Genomic DNA, 19,752 nt, shown 5'->3' with positions numbered 1-19,752 from the left:
TGCCGCAGGGAATCACAGCCATGATTTTAAACAAAGAATATGGTCAAACAGTGAGCAAGTGAAGGAATTTCTATTTTGCCTGTGGACCTCTGATTCTGTCTCATGTTTAGAACTTTAGTGCAGAGCATATTGTATGATAAATAGTGTCAAACAAATATATTCTTGAAATCAGTACCATCATTACTAGCTCTTGGGGGTGGGGGTTGGGGTTCCCCTAACTTGCCTTTTCCCTTACTTAAATGTTAAATCCCATGCATGTGACAAAAAATAGTGATCTTCTCTTTGAAGCAAGAGCTCCTGTGGCATTCCCCTAAGCACACATGACTTGGAAAAGTACAGCCTACAGGCAGACCATGGTGGCCCTCTTCTAAAGCATCATGGCAGCTGTGCACATTGCTGGAGCTTTCAGATAGGTGAGGACGTGGCAGCCTCTGGACCATGGGCATTTGGGGCTGGGTAACTCTTTGTTGTGGGGACTGTTCTCTGGACAGTGTTTTATATTTAGCAGTTTTCTTGGCCTCTCCCTACTAGATGCCAGGCATCTCTCTTCCTCCAGGCTTCACAGAAAAAAAGTGTCTCGAGGCTTTGCCTAATGTCTGCTGGAGGCAAAATCAACTCTGACAACCATTGATATGAATTATCTCCATAGTCCTCACAATACAAGGTCGAGATTGTGACTTCATGTCACATTGTGCAGATCAGGAAACTGGGACCATGAGGAAGGCAGAGACTTAGCTCTGTCACGGGGCCAGCATGTGTCCTTGCTGATCTCAAAGTGGTGCAAAGGCTGGCCCCTGATCTCTCTGTTGACCCTGGTGCTCAGTTCTGCCTGCTATCTACCTGTTCTAACACACCCACCCCGTGCTTCTATTGCTCTCTGAGCTCTGAGAATCTCTGGCCCACTTCACCGAGCTCCGATGCCTCGTTGAGGGTGCATAGGAATCCGGACCCGTGTGGCCACTACTTTCTCCCTTCCTACTTTATCACCTGCACTTAATTACTTTTCAATTTTATTCTTTCATTAGCTATCAAACATGCATTTGTCTTCCTGCTCCCAGCACGGCAGTCCAGCTTCTGGGTGGCCAGTTGCCAAAGCTGAGGGTCTCTGCCACAGGAAATCACCAGGACAGGTACACACCTCATAATAATTTGACAGCAGAAACCCCTGTCATAATATCCTGTGTCCCCCCCCCCCCCCGTGACCTCCCATGCCTTTTTGTGGCTTAGTCTCAAATGGCCCGTTTTCTGAATTAGAGGGCTAGTTCCTAGCTCTCCGGTCCATGGACCTTACACATCTTCCTATCATTTCAATTGTCCAGTGACAGCGTTAGTGTTTGTTTGCCCGCTTCCCAGAATACAGGAAGAGCGTCACTCATCTTTGTGTGGCCCGCACTGTGGCTAGGGATGAACCCAGCCATGCAATCACATCAGAATTATCTGGAGCATTAAACAACAAACAAATGATGCCAGAACATATCCAAGACCTACAAAATTAGTCTTACAAATCTGTTTAAAAAAAAAAAAACGAAAGCATTCAACATAGTTGGATCACTGGAAGCTGTGCTTAGGGCAGGCATTTAATCCATAATTTCTTGGATGTTTAGTCAATTACTTAGCAAGGCTAACAGGCCATCAGCTCTCCTTAGTCCTCAACTTGCCTCTCCAACTCTGTTGGGTGTTTGCTTTCTTCTCATTTCACTTTCCTTTTCCCCTAACAGCCAAGCAGCAGTCACCACTAATAAATGGCAATTTAAAAAAAAAAAAAAATTTTTTTTTTTTGTCTCATTGGTTTTAGTTATTTTCCTAACCCATGGGGACTCAAGGTAATATGTTCCCAGTCTCCAGCCTCCAACAGTGACCTCAGATTAGGGACCCCTGTTTAAGCAGTTCCAAAAGTATTTTCAGGACTCGGGTCATTCTGCAACAGCTCGGAAGCTGCCCATGGCTTATCATAATGACCCTTGGTGCTCTCCGTAGTGGTGCTGAGGCTTTAAGTCCACTCACCTGTTGCTGGCTGACCCAGCTCAGTCCATCACCCCTGCTGCAGGCTGGCTCATCCCAGACTGTTAACCTGTCATGAAGTCAGAGGGCCCCTGGGTAGAGAAGCAATGAGGAAGTTCTCTGCTGGCCCTGAGGGTGGTTAGAGAGAAATCGAAACTCAGCTGTTAAAACCGCTGTGCTTGCTCTTCAGAACCCTCTCCTCGAGCCTCCTGGGAACCCTCACCAGGATCCTTCCCCGCAGAGGCTGAGGCTCGGACCCAGCAGGAGGGCTGTGGACCATGTACACCCGCAGTAGGGTGGTGGGCCCAGGCTTGGGCACTTCCTCCATCTCTCGGGACCACGCTGGAGATGGGCAGGGCAAGGAGCTGCACCAGCAGCAAAGTCGGAGACCGAGTTTGGAGATGCCGGCTCCCAAGGACCCTATGATGGAGAGGCAGGGGCGCGCTGACCAGGGGAGGTAAGTATTCAGCAAGCTGCCTGGGATGCGGGAAGTCTTGGTCTCAAGCATAATCAGGCACCAGACACCTTCCAGGTCTTTGGAGGTTGAAACCATAGAGGCCCAATAACAGGGATTTTGAAAGAGTTAAGTGTCATTTACCTCAATAAAATTACCTGTGAATTACTTTATTATGCCTTGAATCTGCCAATTGGCAGATCTTTAGAGCATATTCTGGCGCCCACTCCACTGATTCTTGTGACTGGCTCCTGGATTAAAAGATGGGTGTGTTCTGGGCTTCTTATTCATTGTGAAAGTAAGTTTTCCTTTATTGGAGAGGGGAGGAAGGGGGGAGAGGGGGAGAGGGGGAGAGGGGAGAGGGGAGAGGGAGAGGGAGAGAGGGGGAGGGGGGGGGGGGGGGGGGGGGGGGGAGGGGGGAGAGAGGGAGAGAGAGGGGAGAGGGGAGAGGAAGAGGGGGGAGAGGGAGAAGGGAGAGGGGAGAGAGGGGGGGAGAGGGAGAGAGAGAGGGGGGGGAGGGAGGGGAGAGGAGAGAGGGGGGGGGAGAGGGGGAGAGAGAGAGCCTAAATGAGGTCATTACACCATAGTAAAGGCAAGAAGGACTATGATACAGAGAGTCCAGATAGCCTCAGAAGCAAGTTTACATCACTGTCTGACTCAAGGTAGACTAGCCTCTTGGGACCAGTGGAATACAGCTGGGATCGAGGACCTCAGCCTCTCAAGGCTGAAGGCATTCTAAGCAGGAAGAGAGAGGAGGCGTGCGTCTTTGATCTGTGGTTTAAGGACTACTGATGGCATCCTGAAAGCATGTGACGTAGAGTGTCTGCCACCCTCTCTTTGCACCAGGTGGAATGGGTTTTTTTCTTTCTTTTGTTTTCTTGTTTCTTTTTCCACTCAGCCCTGTGGTTTGAAGTGCTGCCTCTGTGAACTAGAACTGTCCAAACTGTTTTATTTTTAGTTTTCCCCCTTTGCAACGACTTCTTTGTTGCAGAAAAGACAAATGCTGGTTGCTAAGGAACGGTTATATAACCTTATGACCAACAAGCAGTAGAGTTTCTCTCATCATCCCCAGCCCCCTCCCCCCCAGCTTCTGAAAGAAGCAAGGTTATAATACTATTCAGGGTAGAGTTACCCTCAGCTGGGGCAGGTGGTCTGGGAATCAATTAGAGACGGTGGACTTTCTCTCAGAGTAGCTGGCATCTTGCCACAATAGAAGTTCATTGACCCCAAGTCACATACCTATAATCTGGTCTCAATGCTTATGAGTGGTTAATGATAAAAACCCATTTCCAAGCCTTTTATTAGAAAGCAGCTGTTTAGACATAACCACTTATTTGTATGCTCCTGTCATCTCACAAGCACTAATCAGTTACATCTTTCTGTTTTCTGATTTGATGGTAATTACTCCAGCATCTTGCTGGACCAAATCGCTCAGAAAGGGGCAGTTTTCTGTTAGATCATTAGAGGAAATTCCTGAAAGAATTCAATTACTTCTCACAGACTAAATGTGCATCGCTGGTAGCCAGCAGAGTATTAGAGAATGCATTCCACTTTAAGTGGTTAACATCTCAGGTCTTGTTTGGAACACTCTGGTTCATCTTGTATTTTCATCATTCACTATGTCCACTTTCTCACTTGTTTCCTTAATGGAATCAGTAAGCCAAGGGGACTGGTTGAGTGATAAATGGCATCTCTGTAAAAACAACAACAAAGAATTAGGAAGGTCTTACTTAGTTTGGAGAGAGAGGGTGTGTGTGTGATGGAAAATAAGAAAGGAGGATGCTAAGTGCCATAGTAGTTTATTTGTATGGGTAAAGGAAAACTTACCTTCATCTGTGTTCAACCTTCGAAAAATTCGTCTGGAAAACGAGTCCAGTATGGGGATTACAAGTATCGGCTTTGATGCCTAGTAGATGGGTTCAACTTCTGATTCTATGGTTGCTTACTCTCTGAATAACATGCTTAGCTACTGCATGTCTCAGTTTTTTCATTAATAAAAGTGAAATAATAGCAGCCTTTAAGCCAGTATTCAGTCAATGTTGGAAGCTGATGGCCATGACTTCATTTAACAAGCATTTATTGATGATGATGCTATCACCCTTAGATTGTTTATGACTTGAAAAACCATATTTATTTAAATTCCTTCTTACTAAATAAACAAAATACACTAGTGTGCTGGTAGTTTTGTGCCAACTTGACACAAGTTAGAGTCCATTTAGAAGAGGGAACCTCAGTTGAGAAGGGGCTTCCACCAGATTGGCCCATGGCAAGCCTGTGATGCATTATTCTCTTGATTAAGGATTAATTTGGGCCTAACTCACTGTGGGTAGTGCCACTCCTGGGCTGGTGGTAATGAGTGCTATAAGGAAGCCGAACAAGCAAGCCATGAGAACAAACTAATATGCAGCACTCCTTCATGGTTTTTGCATCAGCTCCTGCTTCCAGGTTCCTGCCTTGAGTTCTTGCCCTGACTTCCTTTGGCGATGGAGTGTGACCTGAGAGTTGTAAGCTAAAAGAAACCCCTTCCTCCTAAGTTGCTTTTGGTTATGGTGTTTTAATCACAGCAATGGAAAACTAAGAGAAATTGGTACCAGGTCATGGGATATTGTAGTGGCAGACCTGACCATGTGTTTTTGGGAGGATTGTGGAAGAACTTTGGGATTTTGGACTGGAAAAGGCATTGGGTGTTCAGACCTTAATGAGCTCTGAACTACTGAACTGAGCTGAGCTGTTGTGGGAACTTAGAAGATAATGCAGAGAGCAATACAGATGAAGGAGGCCTGGCTTTGAAGTGTCAGAGGAATGTTTACAAGTCCCTTAAAGACTCTATCAGGGCCATTTGAAATTTTGAATTATGAACTACTAAAGTGAAATCTCTGATTTGCTGGGACAATCAATACTGGGCCATAGGGCCTGAGGAGTCATCTTTCATTAAAAGGAGACCAGCACCATTGAGGCAAAATCCTCTGGGAAGCATCTCAGCAGAGTCAGCACGGAAACTGTGGTCCAGAGGTGGCCAGTGCTGTACCTTGTGTTGGCAGCCAGAGCTGGTAATGCGTAAGTCATTCATTCAGGTCATATTTTGAAGGCAACAAGGTGTCATGGAGAGAAGTTGAGGCTTGACACCGGGTGGCAGGGGTAGAGTCCCTTAAGAAAGCCCAGGAGAGGCTATTGGTGATGGTGCTGCCCAGTTCTAGTGGGTCCCGAGCATTTTGGAGAAGCCAGCACCATAGGAGAAGCCAAGGACAGCAGCTGCAGAATGGAGCCAGCCTTAGCCTAGGAGACAATCTGGGTCTGCTGCAGAGGGTGGGCCCAAGAAATAGAGCTAGCTGTCCGGACCCTTTGGAGCCTGGAGGGTTGGAAGTGAAGTCCCAGAAGCCAAACACTGAACTTTGTTTGTTTTTGAAATAGGCTTTCTCTGTGTAGCTCTGGCTGTCCTGGAACTCACTCTGTACACCAGGCAGGCCTCAAACTCACAGAGATTCACCTACCTCTACCTCCTGAGTGCTGGGATTAAAGGCATGCATCACCACTGCCCAGCCAAATCCTGAACTTTTAATACCTTTGAACTTTGAGTTTGCTTTGATTTGATTATGACTTGCTTTGATTCTTCCTTCTTTGAGTAAGAAATTGTGTATTTTTCTTTAAAATTTTACAGGAGTCCACATCTAACAGACTTTGGAATTTTATAGAGATTTGGGAATTTTAAAGAGATGTTTGAGTTTTAGACAGACCGGAATTTTATAGAGGCTTCAGTATTTTGGAGAGACTGTAGATGTTTTAGAGAAACTGGACATGTTAAAATCTAAAGTGCTTGAATTTGTAATGCTTGTGGGACTTTTAAAGTTTGGAGTATGTTCTATATTGTGATATTGATATTAGTGACATCTTGGGGACAACAAGAAAGGTTTGGGTTTAATAGTGATGTGTTTGCATATCAAGTTGACAGGATGTCAATTGTGCTGGGAGTTTGGTGTCAACTTGACAGAAAACAGTCATTTGGGAAGAGGGTAGGCCTATGGTACAATTTCTTGATTGATGACTGATGTAAGAGATCCCAGCTCACTGTGAATAGCATCCCTCCTGGGATGGTGGTTCTGGATGCTTTAAGAAATCAGGTTGAGCAAACCGTGAGGAGCAAGCCAGTAAGCAAAATTCCTCCATGGCCTTTGCTTCAGTTCTTGACTCTAAGTTCCTTCCTTGAGTTCCTACCCTGATGTCCTTTGATGGTAGACTGTGACAAGGAGGTGTAATCAAAATAAACCCTTCCTCTCCAAGTTTCTTTTGGTCATGGTCTTTATTACAGCAATAGAAAAATAACTAAGACAACTAGGGAAAAAATAAAGATCTATGAAGTTCTTTAAAAATCAATGATTCCTGAACTGTGGCAGAATACCAGATAGGCTAACTTTTATTTATTTATTTTACTGCATTTGAATTTCAGTTATTGCAAGTGTTTACTATTTCATATTGGCTTTTATAGTTATTTTTACTTAGTGATATGTACCTTGTCCCCAACTATTATAAACTATTCACACAGATTTAAAGAGAAACAAGAAGCTTATGTAAACTTGTAATCTAAAGCAATCTTTTATTCTCTTTGACTACTTTGCTTGCTTCTAAGCTAATTCCACTTACATCTATATGGATATTAAAGGTACAGGTTTTCAGCCTGATTATACTCAATTGTGGGCCATAGGCTCTTGCTTGTGTTAGTGATAAATGCCTGATACTTTTTGGAAAAAAAAAAAAAAAAGACATTCCGAAAATGGACCAGCAGTATAGAACTTTACTATACAGTAGTTAACTTTAATATAATTTAGACACAACTTCAGTTTACCATTACACACTTATGGTCTACTATATATGGAGTGCTATAGAGACGTAAAGACTGAACAGCCATAATAGCAAATACTTATGAAGTGCTTCCTGTGCAACAGTGCATTACATATGCTAACAGCCTTACAGTAACAGAGGAGCCCTAGCTCGGGACAATTTAAAACGTTGGAACAATTATCTGCTTAGCACACTTCCTAAGGAGTTTTTTTTTTTTTTAAATCTAGTTGATGGTACAGATACTTCTGCAAAAACTATACAAGTACATTTTTGTGTGTACTACAAATAAAGCCAGTACCTGAGCTAGTTGTGAGGGAAGGAAACTTTTTCCTAGGACATGATATTAAACTGAGACCTGTAGGAGAATGAGAAGTTGTATGTATGGAGATGTTTATGTTGTAGGTTGTGATGATTTGATTGTCAACTTGGCAGGGATTTGGAATTATCTAGGAGACAAGCCTGCAGTTACACCTAGGAAGAATTATTTAGATTAGATTAGCCTCGTGAGGAATTGCTTTGATTAGGTTAATTGAGGGAGGAAGACACACCCTAAAGGAGGGTAGCATCATACTCTGGCCTTGGCTGTAGGAATGCATTAAAAGGAGGAAAGTAGCTGAGTACCAGTATCCATTACTTCCATCTTTTTGACTGTGAATACAGTGTTATCAGCTGTTTTAAGTTCCTGCTGCTTTAATTCCCCTGTTGTGATGGACTGTGTCCTTGTACCATGAGCCAAAATAAACCTCTGGTAGTTTGGATGAAAATGGCCCTCATAGACTCACATGTTTGAATTCTTGGTGGAACTGTTTGGGAAGGATAAGGAGGTGTGGCCTCGTTGGAGGAGGTATGTCACTATGGGTGAGCTTTGGGGTGTGAAAACTCCATGCCATTCCAGTTAGCCTCTCTCGTTGCCTCACGGCTGTGTCTCAACATGAAGTAGCTCTGAGCTACTGCTTCAGTGCCATGCCTGCCTCCCTGCCGCCATGCTCCCTGCCATGGTAGTCATGGACTCTACTACCCTCTGGAACTGGGAGCCCCAAGTTGAATGCTTTCTTTTATATGTTGCCTTGATCATGTTTTGTCATGACAATAGAAAAGTAGTTACGACACTTTCTTTCTTGAATGGCTTTTGTCAGGGAAAACCTGAGATACTGGTTTGTTTGCTTTTTTTTTTTTTTGCTTGTTTGTTTCTTCAGCTTTTTGAGACAGAGTCTTTTTAGGTAGCCAAGAATACCCTGAACTCACTATGTAGCCCATACTGATTTTAAACATGTGATCATTTTGGAAGCCTCAGCTTCCTCAGGTAGATTACAGATATGCTCTACTACCCCACTTTCAAGCAACACATTGGTAGTTATTAGAGCCTATAAAAACCAATTTACTATTTTCTTCTCACTACAGTGCTCCAGATTTCAATTTCCTGTCTCCATGTGATTAAAGGAAAATAAGTTTTTTTCCAGTAGATGCTAAATGGCATGAAAGCATCAGGCTTATTCTTCCTGGAGATGGAGAACTGGATAGTGTAGAAGCTTCTCTCAATGTTATGAAATAATAGTACATGGAAAAAGCTCAACAGTTGTCTTAATGAGCAATCTTCCTGATGGCTCAATATAGATGGCTATTCATTAGGGGATTATTCAACTCAACTCCCAGACAAGGCCCATAAGCACTTAGAAAGTTTGTAATGTAACAGATAGTGTTTAACTCTTAATGATAATGATGCAGTTCAATGAACTGGGTAGGTACCTCAACCACTACCAGATTCTAATAGCAAGCTAATTAGCAGAGGTCTGCTTCCTTAGGTTACTCTTGGAATGATAAATGTGTTGGAGCATTGCAATACTGTTGTTACATGATGTAAATTAGTTATAGCCTCAAATAAGCCAAGTATCCTTGCAAAACCAAAATAGACATGCACAAAAGTAACAATCAGTTGGGTTGTTCATTACTTACCTAGTATAAATGAAGCCCTAGGTTCAAGCCAGCATTGCCAGACAAGCAAAAACAATCGTTAAAAAGGACTTAAAATATCTCAAATGCTAAACCATTCATTAGATCATGTACAGCATGCAATCAACATTATTGAATTTTATCTTCCAAATAAACACCTTGCCACCCAACAGATAAAGAAAGTAAGCCTTAGAGGATTAAATGAGTTTCCCAATTTTCCATTGCATTTCCTAATCAGTAGCTAGAACTCAAGAGTTCTTTTCTACTGAAGAAGAAACTACTCAGGAGCTGGGAGAGGAAGTGATATCAAAGTTACCTGTTGTCTTATTGTTTTATGTCCACATCAAGAAAAATTCAGTGGGTCAGTAAGAGTATTTATACAGAAGTAGAAATGTGTTGCTTATTTTCAGCTTCTGAGGGAGAAACAATTTCTTTAGTCACCCATCCCTTGGTTCATGGCTGAGACATCTATAGCAAAGTCAGATTCACAAGAGAAAAGAATACAAATTTGTTTGGTGGATTGTATGTGACATCGAAGCCTTTAGAAATGATGACATAAGATACAGAGAAATCTTACACATTGATAAATTTTCTCATTACTGTGACAAAATGCTTGACCAAGGCAACTTAAGGGAGCAAAGACTGACTTTGGCTCATCATTTCAAAGGGTACAGTTCATGGTGGGGCAATTTCATGGCAGGTGGAGTATATGGAGGAGGTTTGTGTACCATGTGACCACAGACAGGACAAAAGAAATACAGCCTGGAATCATAACAGAAGTGGACATAACTTTTAAAGGTTTGCCACAAGAGCCCGACTGCTACCAGTTAGGCCTCATCTCTTAAAGACTTTACACATTATAAAACAGTGCCACAAGGGAGCGGAGAGATGGCTTAGCAGTTTAGAGCACTTATTGCTCTTGGAGAGGGCCTGGCTTCAGTTCCCAGTGTCTACATGGTGCTCATAACCATCAGTTACTACGGTTCCAGGGGATCTCACATCCTCTTCTGACCTCCAAGGGCATCAGACATGCATATGGTACATGTACTTATATGTAGGCAACACACACACACACACACACACACACACATAAAATAAAATTAAAAAATATAAAATAAAATATTAAAAACAAAATACTGCCACAAGCTGAGCACCAAGTACCCAGAGCATGCCCCCGTAAGGGACATTTTCTATATAGCCATAACACCTATTTTTATGCTTAGGCTTGATGGAGGGTAAACAGTTTGTAGCTATGTGGTTGGTTGGAAAGGGTTAGCAACTAATAATCCTATAAAAAAGTGAAGAAACAAAGGAGGCCTGCTTGTACAGATTCTTCAAAAGAGAGCTTTGAATTGTGGGCCCTACGACCTACCAACTCTAAAGGTTAGAGAACTCCTTCATGGTCTGCTCCAAGGGGTGAGGAAAGGCAGACTTGCCTGTTTTTATTTTCTCAAATGCCAAGGTGCCATATTTTTGAAAAATGTGCCCTGAATCCTATCACTGTTTCTAAGTTATTTTCTAAACAAGTTAGAAAAGTAGTTTGAAGTGCCGTGTGTGTGTGTGTGTGTGTGTGTGTGTGTGTGTGTGTGTGTGAATCTTTTCTCTGCTGCCTTCTACATATGATACACAGCTTGGTTGCCTCCTGCTAGAGCAGGCTGTTGTCATTGTCCCTAAGCAACCTGAACCACATGGTGACTTTTGACCAAAGCCTACAGTGAACAATTTGTTTGATATTGTGACCTAGGACATATATCAACATATATGAAGATATTTACAACCAAAAAGAAATTTCACAAAGCAATTCTCACTACATGTGTTCCATTGACATTTTCTATTCTTTTGTATGCATGGAACACACATGTGAGTTTGCACGTGCTTGCACATACAATGGGGAAGCCAGAGCGGAGGATGTTGGGTGTGTTTCTCCATCACTCTGTCTTGCTGCCTTAAAACAGGGTCTCTCACGGAACCAGAAGTTTACATTTTTGCCGAGGCAAGCTAGCCAATATGCTCTCTGGATCTTCCCAGTCTTTCTCCTTAAGGCTGGGATTGCAGGCCTGCAGAGCAACCATGTCTAGCTTTTTATGTCTGTGTTGGGGATTTGAACTAAGGTCCTCAGGATGGCAGAGCCACTGCTTTTACCCACTAAGTAATCTCTCCAGTCCCCATTTTCTATTCTTGTTCATTAGAAGGTAAATTCATCAGCATGATTTCATAAAGCATGCGTGGGCTAGCACTTACAGTTGGAAAAGTACAGCTCTATGCAGAGGAGTTCGTTAGAGTGGATGGAAAGAAAAGACATTTTGGTTTGATTAGATCAAATTTACCTTCCTGTTTATGGAGGAAGGTATAAATTATGCTCCTGTGAGAATGAATTTCCAACTTTCTTTGTGCTAGACCCTGCTCCTCGATGTGGTACGCGTTTGTGATCTGCCAAGTCTTGGGGAGCAATCATTTTTGTTCAAATACAGTATCATCCAGAAATGAATGGACATTTTTCAAAAAGCCTTTGACAGCTGCAACAGTGAAACAATAAATCAACAGGATGATGAAAGCCCGAAAACACATAATACCTATAATAATCAGTAGAAGTGTTGCAGAAATGAGAGCAAAATGAAACTTAGCTCAATTACACAGTAAGGTGACTCACTTCAAAGTCAGGAGAGTGCCGTAAGGTTATACATATTGTTAAGGTTAATTGCATCTATTCAGAATGTATTTGAGTCTGAAACAAAAGCTTAGGAGAAAAAAATGATCAAAGGAACAGACAGCTTTGGAGGGTTCTATTCTCTATCAGAAAATCAGCTGTGACGGCTCCTTTGTTCTGAAATGTTTGTGGTTCTCCCTCCAAATGGGAAGATTAAAAAGCAATCTATTAAAGTAATGTAGAAAAATGCAAGATATTTTCCATCATTAAAACAAAGATAGAGCAGGGTGTGGTGGCACATATCTTGGCATTCAGAACACGGGGACAGGGGATCACTAAAGTCCAGTCTGCACTACATAGATATGAAGAGATCTTGTAAAGACAGACAGACAGACAGGAAGAAAAGAAGAAATAAAGGGGAAAAGACCCAGTATGCTCCTCAGTTCCACTGTCAAGAGATGGTGATGAATCTATTATTCATTATTATTATTATTATTATTATTATTATTATAAATCTTTTTGCTTTTTTTGTGATAGGATCTTGTATAATCCAGGCTGTCCTTCAACTTCTTGAAACTCAGGATCTTCCTGCCTCTGCATCTCAAGTGCTGGTTTTAATCCTTTCCATAATTATAACCCCTGCCTCCAGACCACGAGACATTCCATACGACAATATACTTAGAGTTCTTAATGATGCCCCATCATGCAAGGTCAAGGGAATCGTCCTAGATTAACGGTCTGCAGAGACAAGTGAGATTCATGACTGAGTCTAGGATGAGGTGGGAATAGGGAGGAATTCAAGTGACACAACTTTGAAATCTGAATATAATTAGGTAAATTCCATGTGTCTGATAATATTTTTATGTATAAGTAGGATCATCATTTTCTTGGAGATATATACTATAGTGTTTAGGGATTATATAACATGATCCTGTAGCTTAATTTTTTGGTACACACACACACACACACACACACACACACACACACACACAAAAAAAAAAAAAAAAAAAAAAAAAAAAAAAAAGAGCAGGCGAGAAAATAAATGTGTAAGACCTCCAGAACCGATGACTGTGAGTAGAGAGTGGTGCTCTTTATTTGACTAATGTTGCTTGTCAGGCTTTATTTATGTATGTGTTATGTGAGGGGTGAAACTCATGCCCCGTACACACTGGGAAACACTCTACCCCTGAGTCGAACCTCCAGCCCAGCCCAACGCTTCTAAAGAATTTAAAAATAAACAGTAGGGAAAGAGTTAGCCTTGGTAACATCTTAAGGCTCATTTTGTTTCTCTGATTTTTCTTTTCCTTTTCTCTTTTGGAACCCAGAGGACTTAAAAGAAAGTTTGTCACAGAGCTATGGACTTAAGGTTTTGCAGTTTACTGTAGGTCTATTATATTTCAATAAATGAAGGAGCAAAGCCTGGGCTCAGAGCGGTACTGTCGTTTGCAGGGGAATCACATCCGCTAATCTTTCAAGACATCTTTCTCAATCCCATTTTATGTCAGGAGGTGGGTCTTGTTACCTCTGTGACACACAGAAAAGAATCAAGGAGCTATGACATAGATGTTAGAGGGAAGAGCCAGGGCCACAGTTGTCAAAAGAATTAAAAAAAAAAGAAACTATATATGTTTATGAGAAAGATACAGGAAAGGGATTAATTCAGAACACGAGGAGATGGACTAGTGATGGTTGAGGGTCTAGTACCCAAAGCAGCCATAATATATAGTATATCTACTTAATACTACATGCAAAACAGACCCCTTCATATATATTCCAAAACAAAACTTTAGGTTTTTCCTACAAAATATGCCCAAAGGTAGCTAGACTAGGACTGATACAAATACTTGGCAGTTATAGTAGAACATTGTTGCTTTGCTTTAATTAAAAAAATGTATGTGTATGTGTGCATGTACATGTGTGTGTATATCACATGTGTGCAGGTACCCCTAGAAGACTACAGAGGGCATCGGATGCCCTGGAGCTGGAATTACAGGCAGGTGTGAGACACTGCTTGTGGGTGCTGAGAACCAAAACCACTTTTCCAGCTCCTGTTACTTTCTGATACTGTTTTTTTAAATTAAATGTATTATCATGGTATGTGTATGTATGTATTACATATATGTATAATGTGGCACCCATATGCCATGGCATATGTTTGGAGGTCAGGGATACTTGTGGTAGTTTTCTCCTTCCACTGTGGACGACAGGAATTAAATTCAGGTTGTCAAGCTTAGGTGGCAGGCCTTTTACCTGTAGACCCATATTTTTTTGGACCCTGAAATTATTTGAAGCATTTTTTTTTTAATTTTAACCTATGAAGTGGATAAGGCCGGAGCAGCACCAATGTGGTAGTCAGAGGGCAGACTAGCTATTTGAGCATCAGCTCTCCCCTCAACACTTCCAGGAAGGGAAATGCAAGCCAAAGCTTAATCTGTCTATCTCCATTTAGCAACATGGTCCTAGAAATCTTGCTCGATACTTCTACTAATACGCCAGTGTCCCAAATGAATGGTGTGGTCACACTTAGCTGTAAAGGTTGGAGACTGTAGACTCTCAGCCAGGCACATTGTCAGCCTGGACAGTTTGGGAGTGCTGTTAGGATGAAGTGAAAATGCACCTTGGCAGGGGCCAACGTCTCTTCTGGTTGGAAAGCTGAGGAGAATCAGGCAGAAGAGTGGAGACCAATCATATGACCTAGATCTTTGGCAATGCAAGTCAGGGACCAATCAACAGAAGAAAATCTAAGTGGGGTCATATTCTTGGCCCCAAGTGCTGATTCCAGAGGACTGTTAGGATCTGCTGGACAGTGCTTTGTGCAAAGCTTTTTTTTTTTTTTTTATAACAGTGAATGTTTGAAACAAACGAAACAGCTGTTATGTTAGGGCATACTTATGGAGCCACTTAGTATTAAGCATGGTATGTATAATTTAATGGAGAAACCATTTAAAATGGAAAATAAGGTAGAAAATGTACTTTAAAATAGGACTACAAACTGGAGAGCATGGCTGGGTGTACTGATGTACATTTGTATCAATTCTAGCGCTTGGGAGTTTGAGGCCAGCCTGAGCTACAGGGTAAATATGAAGCCAGGGTTAAAAACATAATGAAATTTGTCTCAAATGAAAACAACAAAAAAGTAGAGAACATAGATTAAATGGAAATTCAGCCAGATAAAACAATAATTGCAATCTTTGAGAAGTGGGTGACTTTTTTTTTTTTTTGTTTTTTCGAGACAGAGGGGTGACTTTTAAAGTTGTTTTTCTACATTGTCTTACGTATGATTTTCAAAATTAAAAATAAGTATTTTTTTACTCTGCAGTATTCTTTGCATGAACTGAAATGTATATCACTAGATGCCGGGATTCTGAAGAGTCTTAAGTTTAAGTTGAATGAAAATAAAAAGGAGAAATGCGTAGCATATTTGACATGTAACTAGCTGTCAGGCAGTTGCCATCTGCTCCACTGAGTTATCCTTTAGAAGACAGCTATGGCGGTTTGAAAGAAAATGGCCCCCATAGGGAGTGGCACTATTAGGAGGTGTGGCCTTATTGGAGGAAGTGTGTCACTGTGGAGGTAGGTTTTGAGATCTCCTATGCTCAAGGGATGCCCAGTGTGACACAGAGTTCTTTCTGCTGCCTTTGGATCAAGATGTAGCACTCTCAGCTCCTACCCCAGCACCATGTCTGCCTGCATGATGCCATATCCCACCATGATGATAATGGACTAAACCTCGGAAACTGTAAGCAAGGCCTCAATGAAATGTTTTTCTTTACAAGAGTTGCTGTGGTCATGGTGTCTCTTCACAGCAATAGAAATCCTAAGACAAGAGCCTTGCCCCAGTTTCCTGCTCTTTTCAACCTTTAACTTGAGATCCCTATTTTCTGTACTTTTTTGTTTTGTTTTGATGGGGGAATTTTGCTGTATTTCCTAACTAGTGTTGAAGTCCTAGACTGAAGTGATCATCCAGCCTCCTGAGGATCTGAGATTTAACTCACACACTACTTTGACCAACTAACCCAGGCTGCTTCTAGGGTTGCCTATCTAACAAACCTTGGGAGACAGGTACACTCTTTCCAGGACAAAGACCAGATTGTTTTAAGACCCACCGTAACAATGGTAGACTTTTAGGGTGTGGTGGCATGTACCTGATATCCAGTCTCTGGGGAAGCTATGGCAGGAGAATTGAGAGGTCAAGGCCATGCTGAGTTCTATCCTGCGACCCCGATTCATAAAACCAAGAAAAACCAAAGTACAGCATGTCTTAGCTGCAAGGCAAGCCTACCAGGTGCATGCTCACCACACTGCCCCCATGGGACCTAAGGCCAGACAGCTGAGGTGAAAGAGTTCCTGGTCATGCTGCAGAGGAACGAAGTCTTTTGTCTCTGACCTGGAATCTCATGTCTTCTGTCTGTGTCCCGGAAGTGAAAACAGGCTCGTTTCGTCGCTTGTAACAGTTACATCAAAATTTCAGACCTGACACCCATGTTCTGAAAACACAAATTTCTTCCAATTTTTCCTGAGAAAGCAATTTTATACATTTTATTAGTTTACCTATCAATTGGTCCCAATCTCATCTTGGTTTTTGGCCTCTCAAAGGTGGAAGTTCTGTACAGTATTATTTTTTTTCGTGAATGTTCTTTGTATCTTTATGGTCAATTGTTCTTGCTAGCTTTCTTTTTTAGTGTATAACATTTTAGGACATATGCTTTTAAGGGAAGCAACATACCATCTCTGGTCTACCCTCTGTAGCTGTGCATTTTAACTGCCCAGATTGCCTCAGCTAAATTAATACTGTAGGCATAAAATATGTATCCAACAATGAGCTCTCTAGTAGGGTGTGTTTTTCTAACTTGTGCAAACTGGTCATATCTTATCAAGACACGGGAACCCTAGGCCATGTATTTATGTGCATGCAAAACACCCACACACATAAAATAAAAATAAAAATGTAAAATAGATAGTAAAAATAATAAGCTTCGTATCTCCACACTGAAGGCCACATAACAAAACCAATATGGAACCCCATAAAACTATCTGGTGCCTTTCATCCCCCTGGTCGTTCTCCCCGTTGCCAATTATATCCGAGATTTAAGATTTTCTTGAACTATGAAAAACAGTCACAAGGGAAACTGAGGTTCATTTTTGGGGTTCTTAGTCACATTAATAAAAAGAACTTAGAATGAACTCAAAAGAAAGCTCTTGGACAATGTTTTTAGAGTTTAAGAGAAAACCATAGTGTGGGTAAGATAATAATCATGGCAGCTGCCAGAGGATGGAGAGAAGTCATGCTTGTCAAGTTAGGCATGGAATAGAAATGAGAGTCTATTAAAACAGGACCAAGATACTCTGAGGAGTGGACGTGAGTGAGTGAGCTGAGAAAAGGGCCCCCAAACCATCCAGGAAACTGGGTGCATGGGTTTTTTTTTTTTATGCCTCCCTCCCTTCCTGCTTCTATGTTCAAGGCTTTGCTTAACACATGCTCTGTCATGAGATGATGCTGTGGGAAGGAAGGCTTCCAGTCTTGCTCTGAGGACTTTGCATGTTAACCTTGAGCTAGCCTTTTTAGTTCCTACATCCATATAGCATCAAGCCAGGTTTCGACCGGACGGTAAAGTCCACACATCTACTATTCAGCTTGAAGCTGCCTGTAATTCACTCATGTATCTCTTCCTGAATATCTGCTATCCAGTACATTTCTTTTTTCAACCAAACCAATGCTGGTCTTAATTAGAAATTTAAATTACATCTGGTACAGTTTGCACACTCCAGGGGATATATGTGTGTAACACCTTTAACAGCCAATCTATTTTTCACAGCTTGCACATAGCAGTTTTTTTTTAATAGAGTGCTTATTGATGAGATGTCATGAAAACAGCCGAGAAGTCTACATAGGAGATGCCCTTGTGTGACTAGAGCCCTCACAGTGGAAACATGGCTTACACATCTTTTTGCTCAAGTCATTTTTTCAAGTATGTATATGTGCTTGTGTGTGTGTGTGTGTGTGTGTGTGTGTGTGTGTGTGTGTGTGTGTGAGAGAGAGAGAGAGAGAGAGAGAGAGAGAGAGAGAGAGAGAGAGAGAGAGAATGAATGAATGTGTGTGCACACATCTGTGGAGGCCAGGGTGCCCATATCTCCCTCAGCTGCTTCTCCATTTTGTGTTTTGAGAAAGGGTCCATAGCTGAACCTGGGGCTCACTGATTGGCTAGGCTGGCCGCTCAGCAATCCCTAGGGATCTGCCCATCTCTACTTCCTTCAGCACTGGGGCTGCCTCTCTGGACTTTCCCCATAGATTCTGGGGGATCTGAACTCACAACCTCATGCTTGCACAGCAGGACTTTTCTCCCTAAGCCATCTCCCGCCTTTCCTGCCCTTTTTAAAAATGATGTAGAAAAGATATTGGACTTTGTTTAGCCTGCTGTCTCCTGGGCCCTCCACTCCGTCTCACAGAACTGTGCTGTTGTGAATTGCGAACAATCGTACCAACAGATATTTCATTAAATTTCAATGAGATAATTAAGGAAACTCATTTTCAAAAATATATATTTGTTTCGGCAGCTAAGATGTTGCTTCATTAGGAAATGACCAGAATGCTAAATGGAGACCGCTTGAGCTCGCCTGATCAGCGCCTCCAGAATCCACTTGGTGAAAGGAACGCCATGAAGCTAAAATGGCAAAGGTCTGCTGTGGGTGGGAACTAATTGGTTGAGAACATTAATAAATTATACTTGCTATTCATGTCAAAAAAGTTCAGAGAGAAGAGATGAATATTTTTGATCTGTCAGGGCCTTGCACTCTGCCACTCAATATTAAAAATAAAAAGCATATCCTTAGACTTCAGCTCCTCTTCCTGCTGCAAAAAGGGGAGAGAAAAGCTGAATCATTTGGCGGTGCTTTCTTATATTCATATGTTTTTGATTTGGCATTTTCAGCCAATAAAATATTGCTAAGGCATTCTCTCACATAAAATGTGCATGACTAGGACCAGTGTTAGAATTAGGCTAAAACGCTTTTGATCCAAATCCTTTATTTTCAGGGCCAGTTCATCCCTTCTCTCTTATCCCCTCCCGTGATACATGGGTACTATCAACCACACACAGCATCCTGCATTTGTGGGCGGCCCTGTTCTCAGGACAGTTCCTCGGACCTGGAGCCGGAGAGAGAGAAAGATGGGAACAGCCCTATCGGGTCACACTGTTTTCTGTGCGTGGACTAGGAGTCCTTTTGTCTCTGACCCAGTAGTCTCATGTCTTCTGTGATTGACAGATGCTACTGTACTGCCACTGGACTCAGTCAGATTAGATGCTGTAAGCTACAATCTTCTGTAAACAGATGTTCCCCTCCAACTCTCTTCAGTAATAAGAAGGCTGGAAGTTTCTCTGTGAAACATTCTTAGCAAGCTCATTTGCCCTGTCTTCAACTCGGCAGTCCTCTTCCTTGAAGTTTGCTGCTCTTCTGGGTTCCTTCGTAGATCTCCTCTGCTTGGGTCCCTGACTGCCTAAGTCATCTCCCCCTAGAGCTTGTCTGGATAGTCTTGTCGCCGAGTTATGCTGGTTTCTTGAATTGTTCCTAACTAAAGTTTAAGATCGTTGGAAGGGGTTGGTGTCTGGGTTTGACACCTCTCCCAAGCCCGGTAAATCTCTAGCATAGTAATTCTGTAGTAGATACTCAGGCAAGTGTTCATATTGCTTGGATGTATTTCAAGGGCTGAAGTTACAGGAAGTGGGACCAGTTTTCATCACAGATGAAAGAACAAGGAGGCATATACACAATAGAGTTCACAAAGCCATAATGAAAAATCAAGACATCTGCAGGAAAATGAGTTCAATTAGAAATCGTTGAATCAAATGAAATTAGCCAGGCCCAG

The 19,752-nt window shown here is 42.0% G+C and overlaps 1 protein-coding gene across 7 annotated transcripts in view; it reads left to right on the top strand.

Moving 5' to 3' along the window:
• The first annotated feature begins 2,153 nt into the window (after nt 1–2,153).
• Nucleotides 2,154–19,752, top strand: part of Epsti1 (epithelial stromal interaction 1) — a 102,435-nt gene continuing 84,836 nt past the window's right edge. For 4 of the 7 annotated variants that reach the window (XM_037208373.1, XM_037208371.1, XM_037208370.1 and 1 more), the window contains exon 1: nt 2,156–2,458. In XM_037208373.1, the coding sequence (XP_037064268.1) occupies nt 2,280–2,458 (179 nt within the window). In that variant the 5' untranslated portion in view covers nt 2,156–2,279. Of the gene's footprint in view, nt 2,459–19,752 lie in introns of all 7 variants that reach the window. The other 3 variants (XM_028878532.2, XM_028878521.2, XM_037208372.1) reach the window with 2 other exon arrangements.

The sequence above is a fragment of the Peromyscus leucopus genome, chromosome 9 (assembly GCF_004664715.2).
Source record: "Peromyscus leucopus breed LL Stock chromosome 9, UCI_PerLeu_2.1, whole genome shotgun sequence".
NCBI classification, from domain to species: Eukaryota; Metazoa; Chordata; class Mammalia; order Rodentia; family Cricetidae; genus Peromyscus; species Peromyscus leucopus.
The sequence above is the reverse complement of the archived record's forward strand: the minus strand, read 5'-3'. Positions and strand labels throughout refer to the sequence as shown.